The sequence below is a fragment of the Trachemys scripta genome, chromosome 6 (assembly GCF_013100865.1).
Source record: "Trachemys scripta elegans isolate TJP31775 chromosome 6, CAS_Tse_1.0, whole genome shotgun sequence".
NCBI classification, from domain to species: domain Eukaryota; kingdom Metazoa; phylum Chordata; order Testudines; family Emydidae; genus Trachemys; species Trachemys scripta.
The window spans coordinates 12814496-12835272 of record NC_048303.1 but is presented as its reverse complement, the minus strand read 5'-3'; the positions used below and the strand labels follow the sequence as shown (position 1 = coordinate 12835272).

At 42.6% G+C, this 20777-nt stretch overlaps 1 protein-coding gene across 2 annotated transcripts in view; it reads left to right on the top strand.

Annotated features, from left to right (window-relative positions):
- Positions 1 to 20401, top strand: part of DYM (dymeclin) — a 333130-nt gene extending 312729 nt beyond the window's left edge. For both annotated transcript variants that reach the window (XM_034773755.1, XM_034773754.1), the window contains exon 18: positions 17761 to 20401. In XM_034773755.1, the coding sequence (XP_034629646.1) occupies positions 17761 to 17910 (150 nt within the window). In that variant the 3' untranslated portion in view covers positions 17911 to 20401. The remainder of the gene's footprint in view (positions 1 to 17760) is intronic.
- The last annotated feature ends 376 nt before the right edge of the window (positions 20402 to 20777 follow it).

The window sequence follows — 20777 nt, the reverse complement described above, 5'->3', positions numbered from 1 at the left end:
GAGCTGCCTGGACTGACAGCTGGGCTAGATAATGGAGTAGAAGATAATAAGACTTTTTCTGTGATTAGACACATTTTCACTCCAGTGTTTGTTTAAATTAGGAAGCCTAAAATAAAGTTGAGATATGGCTTATGATTTCTAGGCAAGACTACAACTTTTGTTGCAGTTTTGGTTTATGTTTAACCACTAAGAACAATACAAATATCTTTCTTCTGAATGCTTAAGTAGAGATAAATTTTAGAATATCTACAGTAACCACCCAAAAATGAAAATAAGGAACAAATGTGCTTTGTTGACTGATAGTTGCTTCAACGGCATTCCAATCCATGGGTTAAATTTTATAATAACTTTCAGTACAAGTTGCAAATGCTTTTATCAAGCTGATTTTGTTCTTTTTTAGAAAGATTGTTTTTGCTGACTTTTTTTTTTTTTAAGCCAGCTATGGGGTTCACTTTTTCAACTATTCCAGCAGTAGTAATAAAGATTCTGTCATTAGAATTTAGGGGGCAGTTTGTTTAGTGCTCCAGAACTCTCCTCTAGCTATGCAATGGAGCTGGGGTGAAGAGCTTGTAGTGAACTTTGAATCTATGTGAATTTAGCCTGTGGTTAAGGTCCATATGTTTGAAGTGTCAGCCCGTGGTGCAGGTTTGCAAACAGGAGCTGAGGTCCTTGATCATGTTCACATACTTCTCCCTTGTCCCAACAAAGTCTATGAATTCTGATGGCCCAAATAGCCAGTTTTTGTCCCTCTGTCCTTGAGTCGGGTGGCAGTCTCATTGTTTTTAAGAGTGACAGCTGCTGCATTCCCCAATCCATCAAAGTTCTACTGGTGGAGTAAGCAGGGAAACACTATGAGTTTCATTGGATGTATCCCCAAATTCCTACTAACACGCCTGCTAGAGAATCTATGGGAGTTCGCTTGTCTCAGCAAGAGTTTAAGCTAAGACGTGCTGCGTCTGTCCCAGCTCAGCGAAGATCCAGATGTTGCAGAGGGAATGTTTCCCAAGTCTTGTTGCTGTAAGGTGCAGACTGCCCCTCTACAGACCCACTTTTTATGGGTAGGGTAACGGGGCTCATCTCACTGAAGAGCCTGCTGCGAAGGTACGGTCAACTGGCATACCCAAAGACCAAGGCAGGCAATCTCCTGGCCAAAGAACAGGGCAAGTGGAGAGGGAGCCCAGCCCTCAAATTCAATCTCTTATTCAAGATGGGAAGGGCGAAACCCTGGTGGCTGATGTAGTCCCAAGCCCTGTGGACCAAACAACTGCGTACTGTTCATGAACTCCTCACTAACTGATCTCATTACAGTTTGTTTGCAATGTTTGCCACCGTCCCAGGATATTAGAGAGCCAAGGTGGGAGACGTAGTATCTTTTATTGGACTTTTATCTTCTGTTGGTGAGAGGGACAACAAAAATTGGTCCAATAAAAGATACTAGGTCACCCACCTTATCACTCATTAGGGTTTGCACAGTTCTGTTCTTCAATGCTAACAGCAGCAAAAACTAGTTGTTGTCAGTAAGGTAGCAGACATGACTTGCATACACACAGACAGCAGATTTGTGTAGTAATAAAGGACCATAGTAATTCTTTTACCAAAACTGCCCTTTAAAAATCAGCAGCAGTAGGGGATAGCATCCTATGAACCGCTTCCCTCATGCCATAGACATAACATCTCTAGGCTAGGGGACACGTGGACTCTTAACTCACTAAGCGTGAGTGGATATAGAGAAATTCCATCCATAGTGAAGCAAAACAGAAGGCCCAAATTGTTCCCATGCATTATTACAATGTGAAAAGAGCCTTTCTGTTTCCAGTGAAACCTTCACGTAGAGTGAGGCTATTGTGTCAATAAAAAATAGCTTCCCTATAAGCTTCCACTATATAAACCGCTAAGTATGGGGAGATACAATGGAGAGCAATTCACTTGTAAGAGTGTCCCAGTCACCAACTCAAGACGCTCCTGTACTCTGCTACTCACAAATGATGCAGTCACCCAAACACAGATAAGTTTAAATGCCCTCCACCCTAAGCTAATGCATATTCTCCCTGTCTGTCTGTGTCTCTCGCTGGTTTACTCTCTCGCCCAAAGTCTCTTTTCCACTATGTATTACAGTTGCAGAGGCTTTGCTGTCATTACACGTCTGTATTTTTCTTCTGAATAAAAATTAATTTGATTTCCTACATTTTAGTGGGGGGCTGCTTATCTCAGAGCACGATGCTCTGTTTGCTGAGCCTCTAGTTCAGAAGGGAGTGTGTCAGTCATAGTGTACATTTTCCAGTTCACAAAGATTACAGAGCCAAAGGTCTGCAGACTGAATAGGGATGTTAGTCAGCATGTCCTGAACTTAAGACAGATAAGGGTCCACTTCCTAGGCTGCCCTGATCAGAAAGTTAACAGTTGGTGACAGTAAGTCTGTCTCTGTTCTTAAGTAATTGTTATCATTTTGTAATATTTACAGGTCTGGCTCCCTCAGATTAAAATGTAGAAAATCAAAAAGAACTTCTTCCTTCAGAAACATACACCACTGCTTTCTCCTAGACACGTTTTTTTTTTTAAGGGGGAGGATGTTGCAGGCTTGGCACGCCATGCAGGCGACATACTTAGGGGGTGGGGGTGGGGGAAGCGGATATCAGTTCTGTCTTCATCTCTGTGGGCTACTACTATGTAAAAGTAAAACTACAAACTGAGTTGCACAGAGCCCTGTGATGCCATAAAAGTCAGCAATAAAAAGACAAATGTTCAACTTGGCTCTGGCATGGTGGGGTGGGGACAGAGATTGTATTTCTCCACTCAGTGCGTGAAACCAAGATCAGTGGGGGTTTGGGACCTGGATGGAGTGACATCAGGGATAGTTGCCCAAAGCAACGTCGTTTGGCTGATTGAACCTTGTAGATACTGTCATAGCTTTACACCAACTTCCAGTGAAAGCACATCTGGGACCTCGTCACTAGAAAACTATGCAAACTGAATCACTGTGCTCCTCCTCTTGCCACCCTCTAGGACTTGGGACCATTACAACTTTTACACAGCTAAAAAGAAAAAATTGCAAAAGTCTGTTTTAACCTCCTAGACTTTTATTTTTCGGGAAGCTCATCTACTGAGTCCCTGGAGTTTGATGTCCACTTTATTCCCTGCCTCTGTGGGTGAAACAGGAAACCTCCATAACTAAATCTTGGGATAATGGGGAAGTCTCAGAAAAAAATCATAGGACTGGAAGGGACCTCGGGAGGTCATCTAGTCCAGTCCCCTGCACTCAGGGCAGGACTAAGTATTATCTAGACCATCCCTGACTGTTTATCTAACATGTTTGTCTAACATGCTCTTAAAAATCTCCAATGATGGAGATTCCACAAACTCCCTAGGCAGTTTATTCCTGTGGTTAACCACCCTGACAGTTAGGAAGTTTTTCCTAACGTCCAACCTAAACCTCCCTTGCTGCAATTTAAATGGTAACTTTCAAAAGAAAACTCCTTAACTGTGTTATCTAAAGTGTAGTTTGTACTCCCAACTCCCTTTACCCCTTCTGTTCCATTACGGGCACCAATCATAAATAGGGGAAAGAAACACCAGAGGTTTCACAGGTGACTGTGGACTCTTCTTCTTAATAAACAAAAAAATACACTATTTAATAGGACAACAAAAATTTCCTCTTTTTTCCTCCCTAGAGAAAACTATTGCAGCCATAACAGTACCCAGAAAAAGAATTTGAAAACACAATAATGCTCCAAATTGTCATGTTTGTAAATAATGCTCTAATAACGAGCCAGATCGGAATTTACATTCCTACCTCCCAGCACATCTGAAGTGCGTATCAGGAGCAGTAATGCATGCCCTGTTCTGGCTTATTGCTTAAACATAAAATGTTGGTCATGTTCTTGAAGCTTAATTGTTTCTTTTGTTGCTATGGAATGTAATAAACAAGCAGTATGATTATTTTATATTGCTGATCAGAACTCCCTGGTTCAGTCCCAGTCTGAATTTTATTTGCGCAGTTGGTGGGTTACGGTATCTGGGAGGGGGAAGAGAGAGGAGGGTAGGTCAGCTTGTAATGAGGGCTTTTATCTGATTTTGCTCTTGTGGTAGAACATCACTCTTGTTATGGGGGAGCACTAGATTAGGGGCTTGTCTGTTAACATGGGTGGAGCAAGTTTAGAAGATGGTATCTCTAGCACAAAATATTTCCACAGTAAACAACATTCCTTCTGTTTTATACCATTCATCTTTCAAAATCAAAATAGCAGTGAAAACGTCATCACTTTGCTGTTGTGGCTTTGAAGATGCAAGTACAGTAGCTCTCTTTATATGAAGTTTATTTCCTATATTTTCACTAACGTGTGGATGGCTATAAAATTTATGTACAGGACATTGCAGTACATCCTCTTCTCTGAATGAATAACTAAATATAATGAGTGAATTCATTATTCAGCTGTTTCTGGCTCTCAGAACCTTGTTGTGTGTGTTTCACATTTAGAGACCCCTTTAAAACTTTTTACGATTATTTTTCTAGACAGTTTAATTTTTCATAGGTAAGATTTGTAACAAATCTGCTTAACAAGAGATAAAAGCATGTGATTAACTTTTGAGAAGATAATTGGCATGTTACTGTCTCTGACAAGACAATTGGAATATCTTTGTCATTGTTTGTAATATTGCATATTTTATGAGAGGTACAGAGTGAAGACATGGCTGTAATTTTATCCATGGTACTCTACTGATATAGCCCAGAGTGCGTAGTTCTGTATATTGCTGGTGTCATTCTGTGCACATGTCCTCCAAGAACAGTATCCCCTGCTGAGGCATATAGAATAGCTGTCTAGATTTTTTCCAGAATGCACTGATACACAAGTGTGGCTGGTGTAAGTGCAGATGCAGAGACACAGTTGAGACATGGGTGTGTTGTGGAAAGCTGCTGTGGAGACACGATTCAGTTCTGTTTCCAGGCCAGATGAGTTTCATGCACTCATTACCAAAACATGTCTGTATTTATAGTCTAGACAGGGCTTAATTGGATGGTGCTTCCTTCACCGTCCATTGGGGCCGTTCCTAGATCAGCAAGAGAGACTGCTGCAGGGAGACCCAAGGCAGTGCTCATTTTCCAAAAAACCCAAGGGGGCTATGTCCTAACACCCAGCGATTAGAAGGACAGACCCAGAAACTGAGCTCAGTAATAGTAACCACGCAAAGATTAAAACATTAAACTTGGGACAAAGTGAAAGCACTCCCACAAGAGCTGCTTTAACCCTTTCCTTTGTGGTGTCAGTTGCAACCTTCAAAGAGCATTTACCTGTTTATAAACTGTCATAATTTGAACTTCAAAGTTCATGTTGTTGTACAAGGCTTGGACTGATTAGTTTTTTCTTCCTATGTACTAATAGGTAATTTGTTTGGGCCACTCCCTTTATTGACCAAGCGTGTAGTCTGAGGGTGATATGTTGTGCCTTCCCCCTCTTCTCTCCAGATGCTTCCACACCTCCTGCTGGCCTGGGGAGGAAGAGATCACATTTCTGTTGCAGCTTTGTGCCTTTTTAAATTGTCGTTAAAGGAGAAAGATGTTCACTTGCTTTAATAGCCATAAAATTGTGTCAGAAATCTACCTTAATTTACACTCGATGCTCAAGTCCCTTAGGATTGAATGTGGTATCAATGTTGCAATATGGTCCCAGCCCATTTTTTTATCTGTTATATTGGACATTTGTTGCATGTTAGCATTGCACTTTGTCTATCTATCTTAGGTATTTATATGGCTCCCATCATCATACTGGATCTAAGTGCCTCATAATCTTCAATGCAATTATCCTCACAACACTCGTCTGAGGTAGGAAAGCCCTCTTGTCTCCATATTCCAGATTGGAACTGAGACAGACACACACTAAGTGACTTCCCCAAAGCTACACAGGAAGTTTGCTGTGAAACTGGGAATTGAAACCAGGAATCTTGAGTCCCAATGAAGCCCCTAAATGTGCAAATCTGTGTTGTGTATTCTGCACTCATTCGCCAAGTCAAATTCCCATTAATGTCAATGCAAGCGCCAAACACAGAATACACAATAGAAAATCTACTGTGTGAGGAGTCAAAAGAAGATTTTTGCCCTGAGTTATATAGGTAAGTTCTTGGATTCAAAGCCAATATTCTTATCTCTGACATGCTCCTCTATAAATGTGCTCCTTCTGAAACCAAGCAGAAATGTACCTGTATAAGCACACACTGTGTAAGACCCTGGAAACCCCTGAACTATCCAATATTCCTTTTGTTTTGTATTTGCCCATTGTATAAACGTTAGCACTCCACAGGTGAAACTATGGATCTGAAGACACTCTTAGCTTTGTCCAAGGCACTGAACTACAGTTACAGAAACGCCTGTGCTACTAATAACAGTGTTGATCCACTGTGCTCAGGAACCCCAATACCACTTTATATAAACCCACGTGTAACACCAACAGACCCCGGTCATCGAGTGGTGGGATTGAACCAGGGACCTCTGGCACTTGGTGCATGAGCCTCTACCACGTGAGCTAAAAGCCATATGGCTGGTAGCTAAGGCTGTAGAGCAGACTCATTTTCTCTCTCTCTCAGTGGTCTCAGTGCCACTAGATGGGACAGAACACCACACCCAGGAGGTGTGTGGGTTACACACAGCAATTTTTTTTATTTCCTGTCTCTGGCAGTGTGATCTAGTTGCAATTTGAATTCAGAACAAATCCCATTAGTATTCCAGGTCTAGACCTTTGAGGGCTTTTTCCCCTCTTTACCCAGCCAGCTTTGTGCACTTGGGATTTGTGATTTCCTTAAGTCGATTTCTTTGTTTTGAGTTTAGATGTAGCATATTTGAAAGGGAGCAGGTTTTAAACATGATCTGTTTACAAAAGCCAGAGATGAAAGACTTAGAAATCACTTTAAAAAAAAAAGATACAAGATTAATTTTGAACCATGTAAAATCACAGTAATTTCTAGCCTGTATTATGTTATTTGGCTTCTATTTTAATTCCTATTAGACAACCCTACACCTTGATCAGGGCTGGTCTTAAAACACATTTGTACTCAGAACAGTGAAGTTATGAAAGGACTCTGCTTCCTGTGTATTCTGCAGAACACACAGGTCCTCTGGTTATACAGTAAACTGCATGGAATTCACTTAATGTAACTAGAACACGTTAAAACACTTGAAGGATGGGACTAACTTAAGGTGAAATCCTGGCCTTATAACTTCAGTAGGGCCAGGGTTTCACTCTTAGAGCAGGTCTACACTTAAAACACTGCAGCAGATGAAGACACTACTGCGCCAACAGGAGAGCTTCTCCCCTCGGTGTAGTTAATCCACTCACGTCACTTGCAGGTTTAAACTAGTGTAAATGGTGTAGTCTCTGTAACTTGAAGAGTTTAAATCATGATTTGAGGACTTCAGTAACTCAGCCAGAGGTTATGGGTCTATTACAGGAGTGGGCGAGTGAGGTTCTGTGGCCTGCAACGTGCAGGAGGTCAGACTAGATTATCGTGATGGTCTCTTCTGACCTTAAAGTCTACAAGTGTGAGTCTGAGATGCAGTAGCTATGTTGACGGAAGAATGGGCAAGTTTGAAGGCCTGATTCTATAGCCTTACGCAGGCACAGCTCTTCCTGACTTTAGTCTAGGTTGTGCCTGAATAAGATTTGCAGAGTTTGTAAACCAGGAGCCATATTTTTGTACTCCTGATCAAGTTACAAATATCAACATCTTGTCTGTATATTTGACAGTAAATCTATAGTTGCTTATGTGATATAAAACAGTTCAAATTTATAATCAGAATAGTTTCTCCAAACGCACTGCTTTTTCGTTGTTGTGAAAAGCTTTACCCAGCATTCTACAGCCGTGTGAGTTTTGAATGAAGAGCAAGAAGTTTGAGCTGTAAACTCATTTACCTTTTCCTTAACACTGACAAAAATAGAATTTACTCATTACGAAATGGGCGTTCTCTGCAAATCCCTAGTTAGGAAACAATATATGTCCATTTCATGTCAATAACGGTTATCTCTGTTAGTCCAATAGGCTCATCTCCATTTGCGCGGTAGGAAAGCTGACGATTTGCAGTGATATATTATAATGCCAGTGAGAAACAGGTCTAGGGATTATTTTGGTTTTCAGTTTTTAATTTCCCAAATTCAAAAACATCCAAAGGATTTTACTTCTCTGGCTGAGTAGCCTAGCAGTTATTGTGCCTAATGATATCACAAATGCTCCAGCAGAGTCCAGAAGCCGGAACCATTTTATATAATTTGGTCGGTCGTTTGCGTGCTTGTTTATTCAGTGGGTTTAAAAAATCCCCTGACTTATTTCCCAGGGTTTCAGTCTTGAAAACTTTTCTCAGCACTCTTATATGCTGTCATGAAGCTATTCATTATCACCTGCAGCACCACCACTGTATTGTCCCCATTACAGGATAAAGATTACACGTGTATCTTCAGGAAAACCTATTATGGACCCAAACAGATCTTGAAATGGCTGACAATATTTTTCTTCCTCTTTGTGGCTGTGGTTCTTCTTTTACAATCCACTGATTTCCATTCTTCAGGTATTTACACCTCTCTTTCAGGCTTATCATCTTCTAACATGTCAACCTTATTCCTACCTTAGCTGCGTCTTCAACATTTAGCTCAGAGGTGGGCAAACTACGGCCGAGCCACATCCAGCCCACAGGACTGTCCTGCCTGGCCCTTGAGCTCCCGGCTGGGGAGGCTAGCCCCCGGCCCCTCCCCTGCTGTCTCCCCTACCCCACAGCCTCAGCTCGCCATGCTGCCAGCGCTCTGGGTGGCAGCGCTGCGAGCTCCTGCCGGGCAGCACGGTGGCATGGCTCTCTCCAGCCGGGCAGCGCGGCTGCCAGACATGCTGCTCTGAGCAGCATGGTATGGGGGCGGAGCGTGGGAGGGGTGGATGAGGGGGGGGAGCCATCGCCCCCATACCATGGTGGGGAGGGGGGGGGGGGGGGGGGGGGGGCAGAGGTTCGGGGGGGGGGGAGGGGACGGTCAGGGGACAGGGAACGGTTGGATAGGCGTGGGAGTCCCAGGGGGTCTTTCAGGAGGCAGAGGTGTGGATAGGGGTTGGGGCAGTCAAGCCAGAGAGCAAGGGGAGTTGGATAGGTGGTGGGGTCCCAGGGGGGCGGTTACGGAACTGGGAGCGGGGGGGGGGGGGGGGGGGGGGGGGGGTTCGGGGGGGGGCGGGGGGGGGGAGGGGGGGGGGGGGGGCGGATAGGAGGTGGGAGCCAGGCTGTTTGGGGAGGCACAGCTTTCCCTACCCGCCCCTCCATACAGTTTGGGAACCCGATGTGGCCCTCAGACAGAAAGTTTACTCACCATGACTTAGCTGAACAGTTGGCCGTAGCAATCATTCGTCATTTGGTATATTCCTGTGCAGCTGCAGGAAGGATCGTATCAGTGACCTAAACTTATTGAAACATTTTGTCTCTTCAGATTGTAAATTCTTCAGGGCAGGGAGTGTTGTACCTGGATTTGTAAAGGGCTGTGTAAATTTACATGTTTTATTAGAACTAATAGTAAATATGTGGCATAATTACAGTCACTTCAGATGAGCATGGGTTTCCTGGACAATTGACTTACCCCACAAAAATACCATTTTCCCAAACTGATTTTCTATACAGTCCATGCTATTGTTCAAACTGTATAAAATATTTAACCCAGGCATACGTTTTCCAAGCCTTCCCTTTTTTTCACTCTTCAGTTTCCCTTTGTTCCTCATTCTCTAGACAAACTTCCCACTTGCAGCTTCCCTCCCTCCGTGATCATCCCCACCGAGCCCACACACAGAGATCCTTGCATAAAATCTACAAATCTTGCTTTGCCTAGTACATTTCCTGTGGTTTCCTCTGTCTCTCACAACAGTTTTTCATAGTTGGTATCTATTCTGTAAATCTGAAAAAAATATTCTGAGGAAGACGTGGTGCACACCACATAGACACTTAACTGAACCGCGTCAGATAGACTCTCTGTCAGCAGCAAAAAGAGAAGTGATGCAAATATTGCTGATGGAACCAAAGAGAGAGGAACAGGATGGCCTCCCCACTTTCAGGGATATAGTCTGGTATCCTAAAACAGCAGATGAGAAATGTCCTTCCAGAAATTATGGAAAACCAGACACCTCCTAAGCACATAGTCTTCTTATACATCCCAGGGAATGGGTGCAAAGTACAGCTGTTGCATCACTTTGACTGGTCAGCTATTAGTTTGGCACAAATTGAGACTGTTGGGCTAAAGTCTTGGAAAAGACCTCTTAGGTTTTTCTGAGCTGTTTAGCTGGTGGTCTTGTGCAGATGAAATCTTTAACACCTTGTACATTGGCATATTCGTGGGGGACTGACATGCTATAAGAATAGATAAGCCTCTATTTCGTTCCAGTACATTAATTAGCCATGTAAGGATAAATTTTCATTCGCAGTAAGGCTTCACTATCATGCTGAATCTTTAGCTAATTCTTTTTGCTAGCTTTGATGAACTGCTAATGCAGAGTCTGATCACACAGGTGCTCCCCCCACAGATCTCCTATTAGCAGAGGCCATATCAAGCCCGTAATTTGACAGTATGCCACAAGGCTGCTAAATGAAACTAAGGGTACAATTTTCAAAAGCACCTATGTCCCATATTCAAACTGATTTAAAAGTTTCAGTCTCCCTGAAAATCAACCGGAGTTTGGCTACTAAGTGCCTAAGTACTTTTTAAAATGTCTCTTTTTAAAATGGGACTTAAGTCATTTAGGTGCTTTTGAAAACATTAACCTAGGAGCCTGCATCTCTTGCAGTTTCTCTCTAGAAACAATATACATATACAATATTTGAGAAAAGGAAGGGTCTCCAATGTCATGTAGGTAACCCCATACTTTGATACTCTGCCTTTCCCCTATTACTGCCCCAGTCCATTTGACTGGGCCAGCTTTTCATCCAAAGCAATACCTAGGCTACTATGAGACCACTTATACTAATCTACTCAGTCTTAGACCAGTTCCATCTGCCATTGCCATTATGTTTTGTTTCTTAATGGAGATCATCCACTGACATGACATTGAGTCCTAAATCATAACTTTTATTTTTTTTTTAAATGTACTGAGGAGGTATTGAATCTTAAATGGCATTAGCCCCTCTGGAGCTATGCCGGGGTAGTCGGCTACTCGTGATGCTATCTTTCTCATCTTTAGGTGCCGGGGAAAAATGTCGTTGAACTTTTGTGGTAGCAAAGTTATTGCAGTTTATTTCTACATCTGTTCATTGGACTTCCTGTGGTTTTTCATCGAGTCGTATGATAGCTCAGACAGTCTGTAGCTCCTGGTCTGTCTAGTTATACCGCTGCTCCAACCACTAAATCTGACTTCTGCTTTTTCTAGCAGAAGAAAGCAAGATAGGCCACTGTGGTAGGTTGATTCATCTGAGCTGATAAACTTGCTGTCTGCATTGAAGGCTGCAGTTGAAATCCTAGCATTACCTCGGCCTTTAAAATTCAAAGCAACTGAATGTCTTTATGATTGTTTCTGTTTTAAACTAGCTTGGGTTTATTGGATTGTCTTTGCTTAATGAGGTAGTGGCTACCTACAAATGCATAGAATGCACAGACCTGTTTAGGTCAGGACAGTAAGTTCAAAGACTAATAGCAAAGGGGCATGTGAATAATAATTTGTGTGTGTTCTACATGCTTTCTCTTAGTCGAAGGGTGTAGCTGTTAGCCAGCTGAGAGAAAGCACAAGTGAATAGAGCTAAGGAGAAAGAACGGGGTACTGGTTTGTCCCTGGACAAGATTTTCAAAAGCTATTAGTGATTTTGGATGCATCCATTTTTGGGTGCACAAATTGAAGTGTCCTAAACTCAGCACCTGATTTTCAGAAAACACTGAGCATCCACCCTCTGGAAATCAGGGCCCTTTGAAGTAATTCATCTTGGGTATCCAGAAATTGAACCATGCAAAATCAATAGCCGTTTTTTAAAAATCTTGGCCTGCATGTTTGTTTTTCCAGTATTCAGCCAGATTAAACAGAACACAGAAGAAAATAGTTTCCCAGGTAGTCTGAATAGCAGTATGTGGAATTTTGTTGACTGTCGTACAAATCTCTGTGTGTGTCTGTTGTTACGCTAGCGAATTTGTGTTTCTCATGAGTGTTCTAAAACACTTGTAACATGAGGTAGTTTTACAGCTCTCCTGGAATGCTGGTTTAGTACTGTCTCTCATATCTATACTCCACTTGTCAAAGGCCCCAGTTCATCCATTTGGAAGTAGTACATGTAAAAATAAATTGCACACGGTTGCATTTAAACATGATTTGACTGTACTTTGAACTACAGTATGTCAAAATTGTTAAAAATTTATATCAACTGTCTGACCTTTTAGGGGATACTTAATCCCTGCTGTCATTTTAAACTGTTCTTAAATCAATCTAGTGAGTCAGGAGCAGCTCGTGTAAGAGAAGTCTTTACCTTAATAATCATAAATGTTCAATAAACACCCCTGACTCTTTTAAATAGAGCAATACAGGATTATTTTTCTTTCTTAAATATAAAAAGGTGCTAGAATGGTAAATCTGGAGATGGGAGACCTTTGTTATCCACAGAACTAGGACAGCGTGGACAGTCCCCATCCTGGCCCTCCAGCATGCCTCAGGATTTAACTGGAGGGACCTCCATTAGGAACAAGATGGCTGTCTCCACACACATTCAGTTCTTGGCCTCTTTGTTGAAACTCCCAGAAAGGGTGTCAGTTATGGTAGCTTTCTGTTGCTCGACGTGGATACCTTTTCACATTAGGCCACCAATTAGTTTGACACAGTCCACTAAACTGCCATGGATAATTATACTTCCCTTACAGAGGCTGGATTTGAATTAGTGAGTTAGAAGTGAAAAGCTCCATATCTCATCATCAACCCAGTGAGCCATCCAGTGTCCGCTGCTTAGGTATTTAATCGAAGTCTGGTCATATCTGTCATTACTTGTACTCATTTTATGAAGACATAACGAAAATTGCATGCCGTAACTGCAAACTGTAGAGACACTGACATAAAACATAGATATCTAAATTTTCAAGCCAAACCTGAAAAGTTTTCAAGAAAAAAGTTCAGCATGACAGTGAGACAAATTTGATTGCAATGGGTTATAATTCTAATCCTTAAATTGATTATTTAATTGCTACAGTCGATGACAGCACTGATCAGTTTGAAGAAAGTGTTGATGAGAAAATCAACACAACTATTGGCAGAAAAATTTAACACCATCAGGAATATTCTACACTTTCCTTTCAATTGAGAGAAAGTGGTATAGGGAGAGCTGAACATCTCAGGCATTGTTGTTGATATTTCTTAAGCCATGACTTGTGGGGGGGAATATATTTATATAGTTTTGTTTACCTCAGTAGCAGCATTTATAATATTTTCTGTTTTTATCCTTTCATTCCAAAGGATCCCAAACCACTTTAATAACATACATACTCAACACTGAAGCCCAACCACCTCTGGCATGGCAGACGGCAGCTATTTAAGGACTTGTCTATACTAGGAAATTTAATCGTGCTTTAAATATGAGTTTTAAGCATTGAATTAGCTGGTGCAAAACTGAACATGATTTGGCTTTGTCTACACTGACCACAAAACCAGGAAATAATTAGGATGTGTGATCACTGCCTAATCAGAGTGTCATGGCCTGTGACTAGAGAGGATTTGGCCCCGTCTGGTTGGTCACACTCCACCTCGGCCAGTGTCCATGCATTGGGCGTGTGATCGCTGCTTAATTAGAGTCCCAGACACCTTGTCTACCTGGGAGCTCTTCTGATCTTCCAGCTGTTCAACCAACCCATTCATCCCACAAGCATTCCAGGAGGGAGTGGGAGGGAGAAAGCCACTTTCACAGGTATTCAGAGAGGGAGAGGAGACAAAAGAGGGGGAGAGTGTAACAGTCTTTTTGAGCATACAGGTTATACATAGCATACAGATCACTGGTGCTCCTACAACATCTATCACAGAGGAAGAAACAAAGCAGCCCTTCCCAGAGACCTTTGGCAGAGAATTGCAGAGTACCTCCATGAAAGTTTCCTTGAGATCTCTATGGAGGATTCACGGAACATTCCAGTGCACATAAACTAACTGCTCTGCGTGGCTCCCTCTGCCTAACTCTAGAGGGGAATGAAAAGCAGATCGCAACTCCACCTCTCTTGCTTGTTTCACTACCTCTTCTACCACAAGTAAAAAAGAGCAAATCAACTGATGTGTTCGGCTGCTTCGGGGCTTCAGTCCCTGTAATTTCAAAGCAAACTGCATACTTACCAGAGGTTCCTTTCCCTGCATCAGGTTCACCCATGCTTGACTGTTGGGCCTGGCTGGACTGCAGTGGGGTCAAAAACATGTTTTTGACTCATTGCGCAGCTGGATTTCCTGGTCATGTGTCTCCCATGCTCCTCCTCCTCTTCCACCTCCTTCTCATCGCTGTTCACAGCGGGGGCCTGAGACTCGGGCTCTTCCAAAGTATCCACGGCACTTTGCAGTGGTGGTGCGCTCTCCACCAAGGATGGCATGCAGCTCTTTGTAAAAGCAGCAAGTTCATGGCTCCTCACCAGATCAATTGTTGGCCTCCATGGCCTTCTGGTACATCTGCCACAGCTTCTTGTAGCCTGTTGTAGCCCTTCTCCTGCATCCCCCAAGCAATCTGCTCATAGATGTCCACGATTATATGGCTGAATCAGAGCTGTGCCTGCACAGCCTCTTCTCCCCACAGGCATAGGAGATCCGATATATCTTGTCTACTCCAGGCAGCAGCACATCTGGAGCACGTAGCCGACATGGTCAGCTGGGCAGTTGCACTGAACAGTGGAGAGAGCTGCTAGGTGCGCTTGCCAAGCTCGGCAACCAGGAAAAGGAATTCCAAAAATGCACGGAGTTGTAAAGAGGAGGGGCAGCTTCCTGTGTACCTGACCCCTGCGCAGCGGAGTTCACAACAGTACCAGAGCGGTCAGTTTGGGACATTATAGGACAGCTCCTGCAGGCCAGTAATAGTCAACATATGTAACACAGTATCTACCCTGACGCTACGTCGACCTAATTACATCAACCCTGACTCTACACACTCGAGGAGATGGTGTTATTAAGTCGGTGCAGCAGGGCACTTACATCGGTGTGAGTGAAATTTAAGTGTAGAAACATTCACAGCTAGGTTGACGTAAGCTGCCTTGCGTTGACCTAACCATGTAGCGTAGACCAGGCCTTAGTCTCTTTGTGGCTCGATTCCCCATCTGCAAAATGGGGATAATACTGTCCAGCTAACACGGGTATTGGGGAGAAAAATATGCCAGAGACTGTGGGGCACTCAGCTACTCAGTAATGGGGGCCGTATAAGTACCGAAGATAGCTCTGTCTTAGGCCTTATCTCTACTAGGAACAGAACCAAACTAGTTAGAACTGTAGCTCTCTCCATCCTGATCCCAGTGTCAGCAGAGCCATAGTGTGCCAGTCTAGAAGAGGGTGTCAGCACATTCTGACAAAGAGCAGCGCACAGCGAGGTGTGATTGGCATTGCTTTGAATATACTAAACCTGACACATTAGACAAGCCCAAGGGCATGGCTCTGAGTGGAGCTACGGGAGGGCTGTTCGCTTTTCTGTCCGTCTACAAAATGTTCCTAATACAACACGCTTCAAGCCAGAGGCCAGACTAATTTGTGACTTGTTGGAATCACAGTATCGGATACACTGCTTGCATCAAACTACTATATTACATTCACAGTGATGACAACACAGGGAAATATCTGAAATAATAATTTCCATGTTTTTGTTGCTCCCTGGAGCACAAATAAACAAGATGAATAAATGTAAATAAACCTGAAAGCCAAGTGGCCAAGAGGACTCCATTCAATAGAGAGAAATTCCGATGGGACGAGACTGTTGGACCAACACAAGGAAGCCCTGACAGTCTGAGCTAGAGAAAGGTGATAAGGTATCCCTTCATTATTAATGGGCAAAGAGGCTTCTAAGCCATTGTCATACTTGTTCTAATCATGTTGCACCATGGCAGTTTATTCTTAGCCTTAGCCACATCCTTATAAATAATGAAATGGGCCATGTTTTATCTTACCCCAATGATTACTGTAATGTGGCTTTTATCTGCATCCCTGCCAGGCTGTTGACACAGGCAACATTTAGAAGCAGATAAAATGAATGAATTGCACCATATAAAAATAGGGTCAGCTCTTCCCAAAAAAAAACAAAACAAAAACGTGCTAATAGCTAATAACTAATAGCTGCCTTGTTAGGAACTGTATATGCTGGCTTTCTGGTGGGCTGACTTCCTGTGCTGTACATTACGCTATAGGAGAGAAGAGATACTGGACACAGGCTAACTGAGGACAGGCTGCATGGCACATCCATGCTATGCTAATTCTGGAAAGTGTTTTACCCGCAGATGGTACAGCAGAGCACCAGACATTGTGGAAATGATTGCATGCAGTGTAATTGTAGCCATGTTGGTCCCAGGATATCAGAGAGACAAGGTGGGTGAGGTAATATCTTATACTGGACCAACTTCTTTGGGGAGAGAAACAAGCTTTCGAGCCACACACAGCTCTTCTTCAAGTCGAGGAAAGGTAGTCTGAGCATCACAGCTGAATGCAAGATGGTAACAGGCCGCTCTACCTTGAATGGTCCCTTAGAATATGTCCTAACTACTTATGCTAAATAATGTGTTCCAACTTGCGTTTACTGTGACTCTGAGTACCTTTCCCAGACCTGAAGAAGAGCTGTGTGTGGCTCAAAAGCTTTCTCTCACCAGCAGAAGTGAGTCCAATAACAGATATTACCTCACCTACCTTGTCTCTCTAATTGTGGAAATGATACAGTTTGGCCAGTAATTTGGGGGAGGAGGAGTTAACTGTGTGTAAGTATAACAAGGTAGTAGGGCACTCAGATAGGAATAGTGTTAGAACTTAGATTATAGAATGGAATACATATGATCTGAAGGCCTCAGATGGCTTTACAAACAATTTAATTAAGCCTCACAGCAGCCCTGTGAGATGGATTAGTACTAGTCTCTCTTTAAAGATGGGGAAACTGAGGCACGGGGAATTATTGACTTGCCCAAAGCCGTAAAGTGAGTTAGTGGCAAAGCTAGGAATAGTATCGAGGAGTCCAGGCACCCAGCCCCTCTAATCTAATCACACTTCTTTCCTCAGCCCACACTTCCTGGAAGGAAAGAGCTAGCTTCTGTACTGGAGACATCTTTAAAAATTGGAGAAATAAGTCAGTTTATCATAACATTCCTGAAAACAAATCATAAAATGTCATACACGTTCCTAGGGCCTGTCCAAATGAGTCTCTTCCAAAGGAGCTATGGACCGTAATAGCATAATTCATTTTTATATTGACTGAAATAGCCAGGTCTCCATGTGCATGGACAGCAATATCGACGTGGGGCTTCTGTAACTTACAGTTTTCCTTTTCACAACTTTTCATGTTTATAAGGTTCCATCTGCTTAGCGTTAATTAATGGCCCATCTCGTGTGTGACTCCTGGAGATCTACTGAAGCAACCAGAGCGAGGTGCGTAACCAACAGCAAAGGGCTGAATACAGCACGTGTCAATGTAGCATACGTTGCTGGTCTCTTTATCCTCCTTGTTAAATGTATTTTCCTTTCAGGTCTGATGGTTCAGTTCCCTTAGAGCTCTTTTTATCACCACACCTTACTTGAGCTCCTATGCAGTCTACAGGTTTACAAATTGATGCAAACCCTCACTCAACAGACTTTTCTTTCTTATTGCAGAAATTCCCAGAACTGAAGTTTAAGTATGTGGAGGAGGAGCAGCCTGAAGAGTTCTTCATCCCCTATGTCTGGTCCCTGGTGTACAATTCCGCTGTGGCCCTGTACTGGAACCCACAGGACATCCAACTCTTTACGATGGACTCTGGCTGAGGGAGAAGCAGCTAAACAGCAGAGCCAGCTCTGCTCTCTCTTATCACAGGCGAAGAAACTCAAAACTGCGTGTGAATACGTGACCCCTCCCAGCGTGCGTCCTCTAAACCTGAAGCTTAGTGAGAATGAAGCCTGCTACTATTGTACAGAGCGACTTTGACATTTTGGTCCCAGACTGCAGCCGACACACTGGAAGCAGATTGTGGTGTGGGAGAGAAACTGACAAGCTTGGTTGCAAACTTTTATTTCTGTTTCGTAAAACCTAGAGCTTATCCAATGAAAATGAGGCCTTAGACATGCAGTGTGATGTTACCACCACCAAGAAAACTGATAGCTTTTAAAACTAAAACGGGGAAAAGAGAAAATAGAGGGTGTACGTTGATTTGGAAGTAGCATTTATATTTTTATTACCTTTGACTTCTTTGAGTCAAAGTCTTTGAACACTTTCATTTTTTACAATGGACTGTTCATTTCACCAGTACCATATCTCCTCTCATGGCCATTTATTTTGGTGACGTTGTAATGTCTACAATCTCTAAAATATCCATATTAATGCCATCTGAGTGAGCTAGGCTGCATTTTAATCAAATGATGTTTCCAGACAGAGAAGATACTGTGGTGTGGGGAGGAGGGTTTTCAACTGGGAGACTTTTCTTTTGAAGAGCTATCAAAACACTTTTGATGGTTAATACTCTTTATGGGGCTTGAATCACTAGCTTCCAAAGGAAAGTCCCTCACAGACTCACAATATGGTACTTCTGTACAAAAGCTTTTCCTGGAAATTGATCACATAAACAAATCTCCAGAGCAAAGTGTTTAAGTTTGTAAAAGTAGAGCTATGCCACATAAAAAGTTTGTGCGCTTTCAGCAGTGTCTGATGGGAATCCCTGATGAAGCTTTGTTAAAAATCCCCTTTTTGCTGCTAAAGGGATTATAGCAGAGGTATGGGTTTAACACAGTGTGGAACGCTTCAAAATGAATGTTTTAAAGTATTCTTTCCTGGTGGACCTAGCGTAATGAAAATAATTAAAATACTCTCTCTGCAGGTAGAAAACCAAAGGAAATAGGTTGACATTATTTTAACAGAATGTCTTTCCCCCCCCCCTGCATATCAAGGATCTGTTTGTCTCTGGGACAAGCTCCTGACAGTGTTCACTTCCACATGCTCACAGAAACTCCTGCTACACCTTGGGCTGTTTTGTGGAAGTCTCTGTCACTAAATCAAGTGTACTGCATGCCAACATATAAAGATAAGAGAGTTCATTCTTACACATATATGGCAAATCCCGCAATTCACTGCCTGACCCAGCATGTTCTGTTTACAGACTCGGAGGAGAGTGCACATTCGCTTCCTCTGAGTGGCTTTAAACAGAGATTCCTGTGCTCGTTTTCCTTTTGCTGAAGAAGCTGGCATTGTCCTTTTTTTTTACCTGCTTGTTTGGAAGCAAAGTCCTTGTGGACAAATGGAACTGCTGGGTTTTCAAAAAACTCCTTTCCCTATTTAATTAAAACTGTAAGTACAAAGAGCCGTGCATAGCATAGGCATTCCTAGCGCTTTCGAGTAGCGGTAGTTTTGGGAAGAGGCAACATGAAGACAGGAGCTGCGACTCTTTTGAGTGTAAAATATGGGAAACAATTGAACTGTGACTTAAGATGGGGTATGTTTGTGCTATATTTTGGGGTGGTTTGGTTTTTTACCTCTCTGAACAAAAGTCAAAGGGGAATGAAGGCTTTTGTGTTTGTTGTAGTGATTTGTAATTTTACCTTTAAATAAAGGACTAGAGTGTTTGTGAGCCAGGAGAGGTACACTGCCCTTAGAATGGGCATTCTAACAGTGCACTTTGAAACTGTGGATTCTGAGACTAACTGGATGGTTCAGTTCTTCAAGTGACTTAACCACACTGAGAGTCTGATCTTGCCAAGTAAAGCGCATCCTCCACCCCCACTGATTTCAGGGTAGCTGGGGACATCCAGGACCTCCCAGTTATTGGCTGGTGTGTCAACTTTGAGAGAATCTGATTTTCTTTAAAAGAACTTTGTATAAGCACAGGGGTGCATAAAGCAGCAATCGGATATAGGTCAAACAAGACACTGAGTCGATGAAGGAGTCGTGTAATAATTTCAGTTTGTCCTCCTAATGACATTGCACTAATGTAAACAAGAAGCGTGTTGGTTCCAGTGCCATACTTTTCTTGTGCAGTTAATTAAAATGCAATGTGTATGGAGCCAGCAGGTTTGTAACAGCGGGAGCCAGAATCCAAAGTTGAAGCAGTAGAGCAAGCCAAGTTTATACTGAAATCCGTCCTGGTATGATTGATTCTTTCAAGTTTCCGAGCATTATACAGGTATAGAAATGTCTTGGAGTCTGCAGTCTGATGCGTTCACAAATACTCTATTTTCCTTCAGATCTGTAAAGTACCACCTGAGGGATCCTTTTCATTATTTTTGTGTGAAAGATTTATTATGTAGTAATAAAAAAACTAAACACAGACCGTTGTTCTATTTGTTTTGCATAGTAATTACTTACTGCATATAACACTTGGCCCCAGAGGGTTTGGATTTTCTTTTTAGACTTAACATGCATGCGGTTTTAGAACGTTATCAGTGGTTTCCAATACAGAGAACTAGAGTTAATGTTACTAAGTAGGAGATCATTTAAATCCTGCATTTAATATGAGGAATTAAATTGCGGTTATTCTTTCCTATTGCTCCTGGACACACAATTTCAACAGATGACCTCTCCCCTCCTTGCTGTCATCTTACCAGTATCTCAAGCCATATCTACACTACAGAGTTAAGTCGACTTAAGTTTTGTCAACAATCATAAGTTGCATTAATAACATCGGTGGAGCACGTCTGCTCAACAC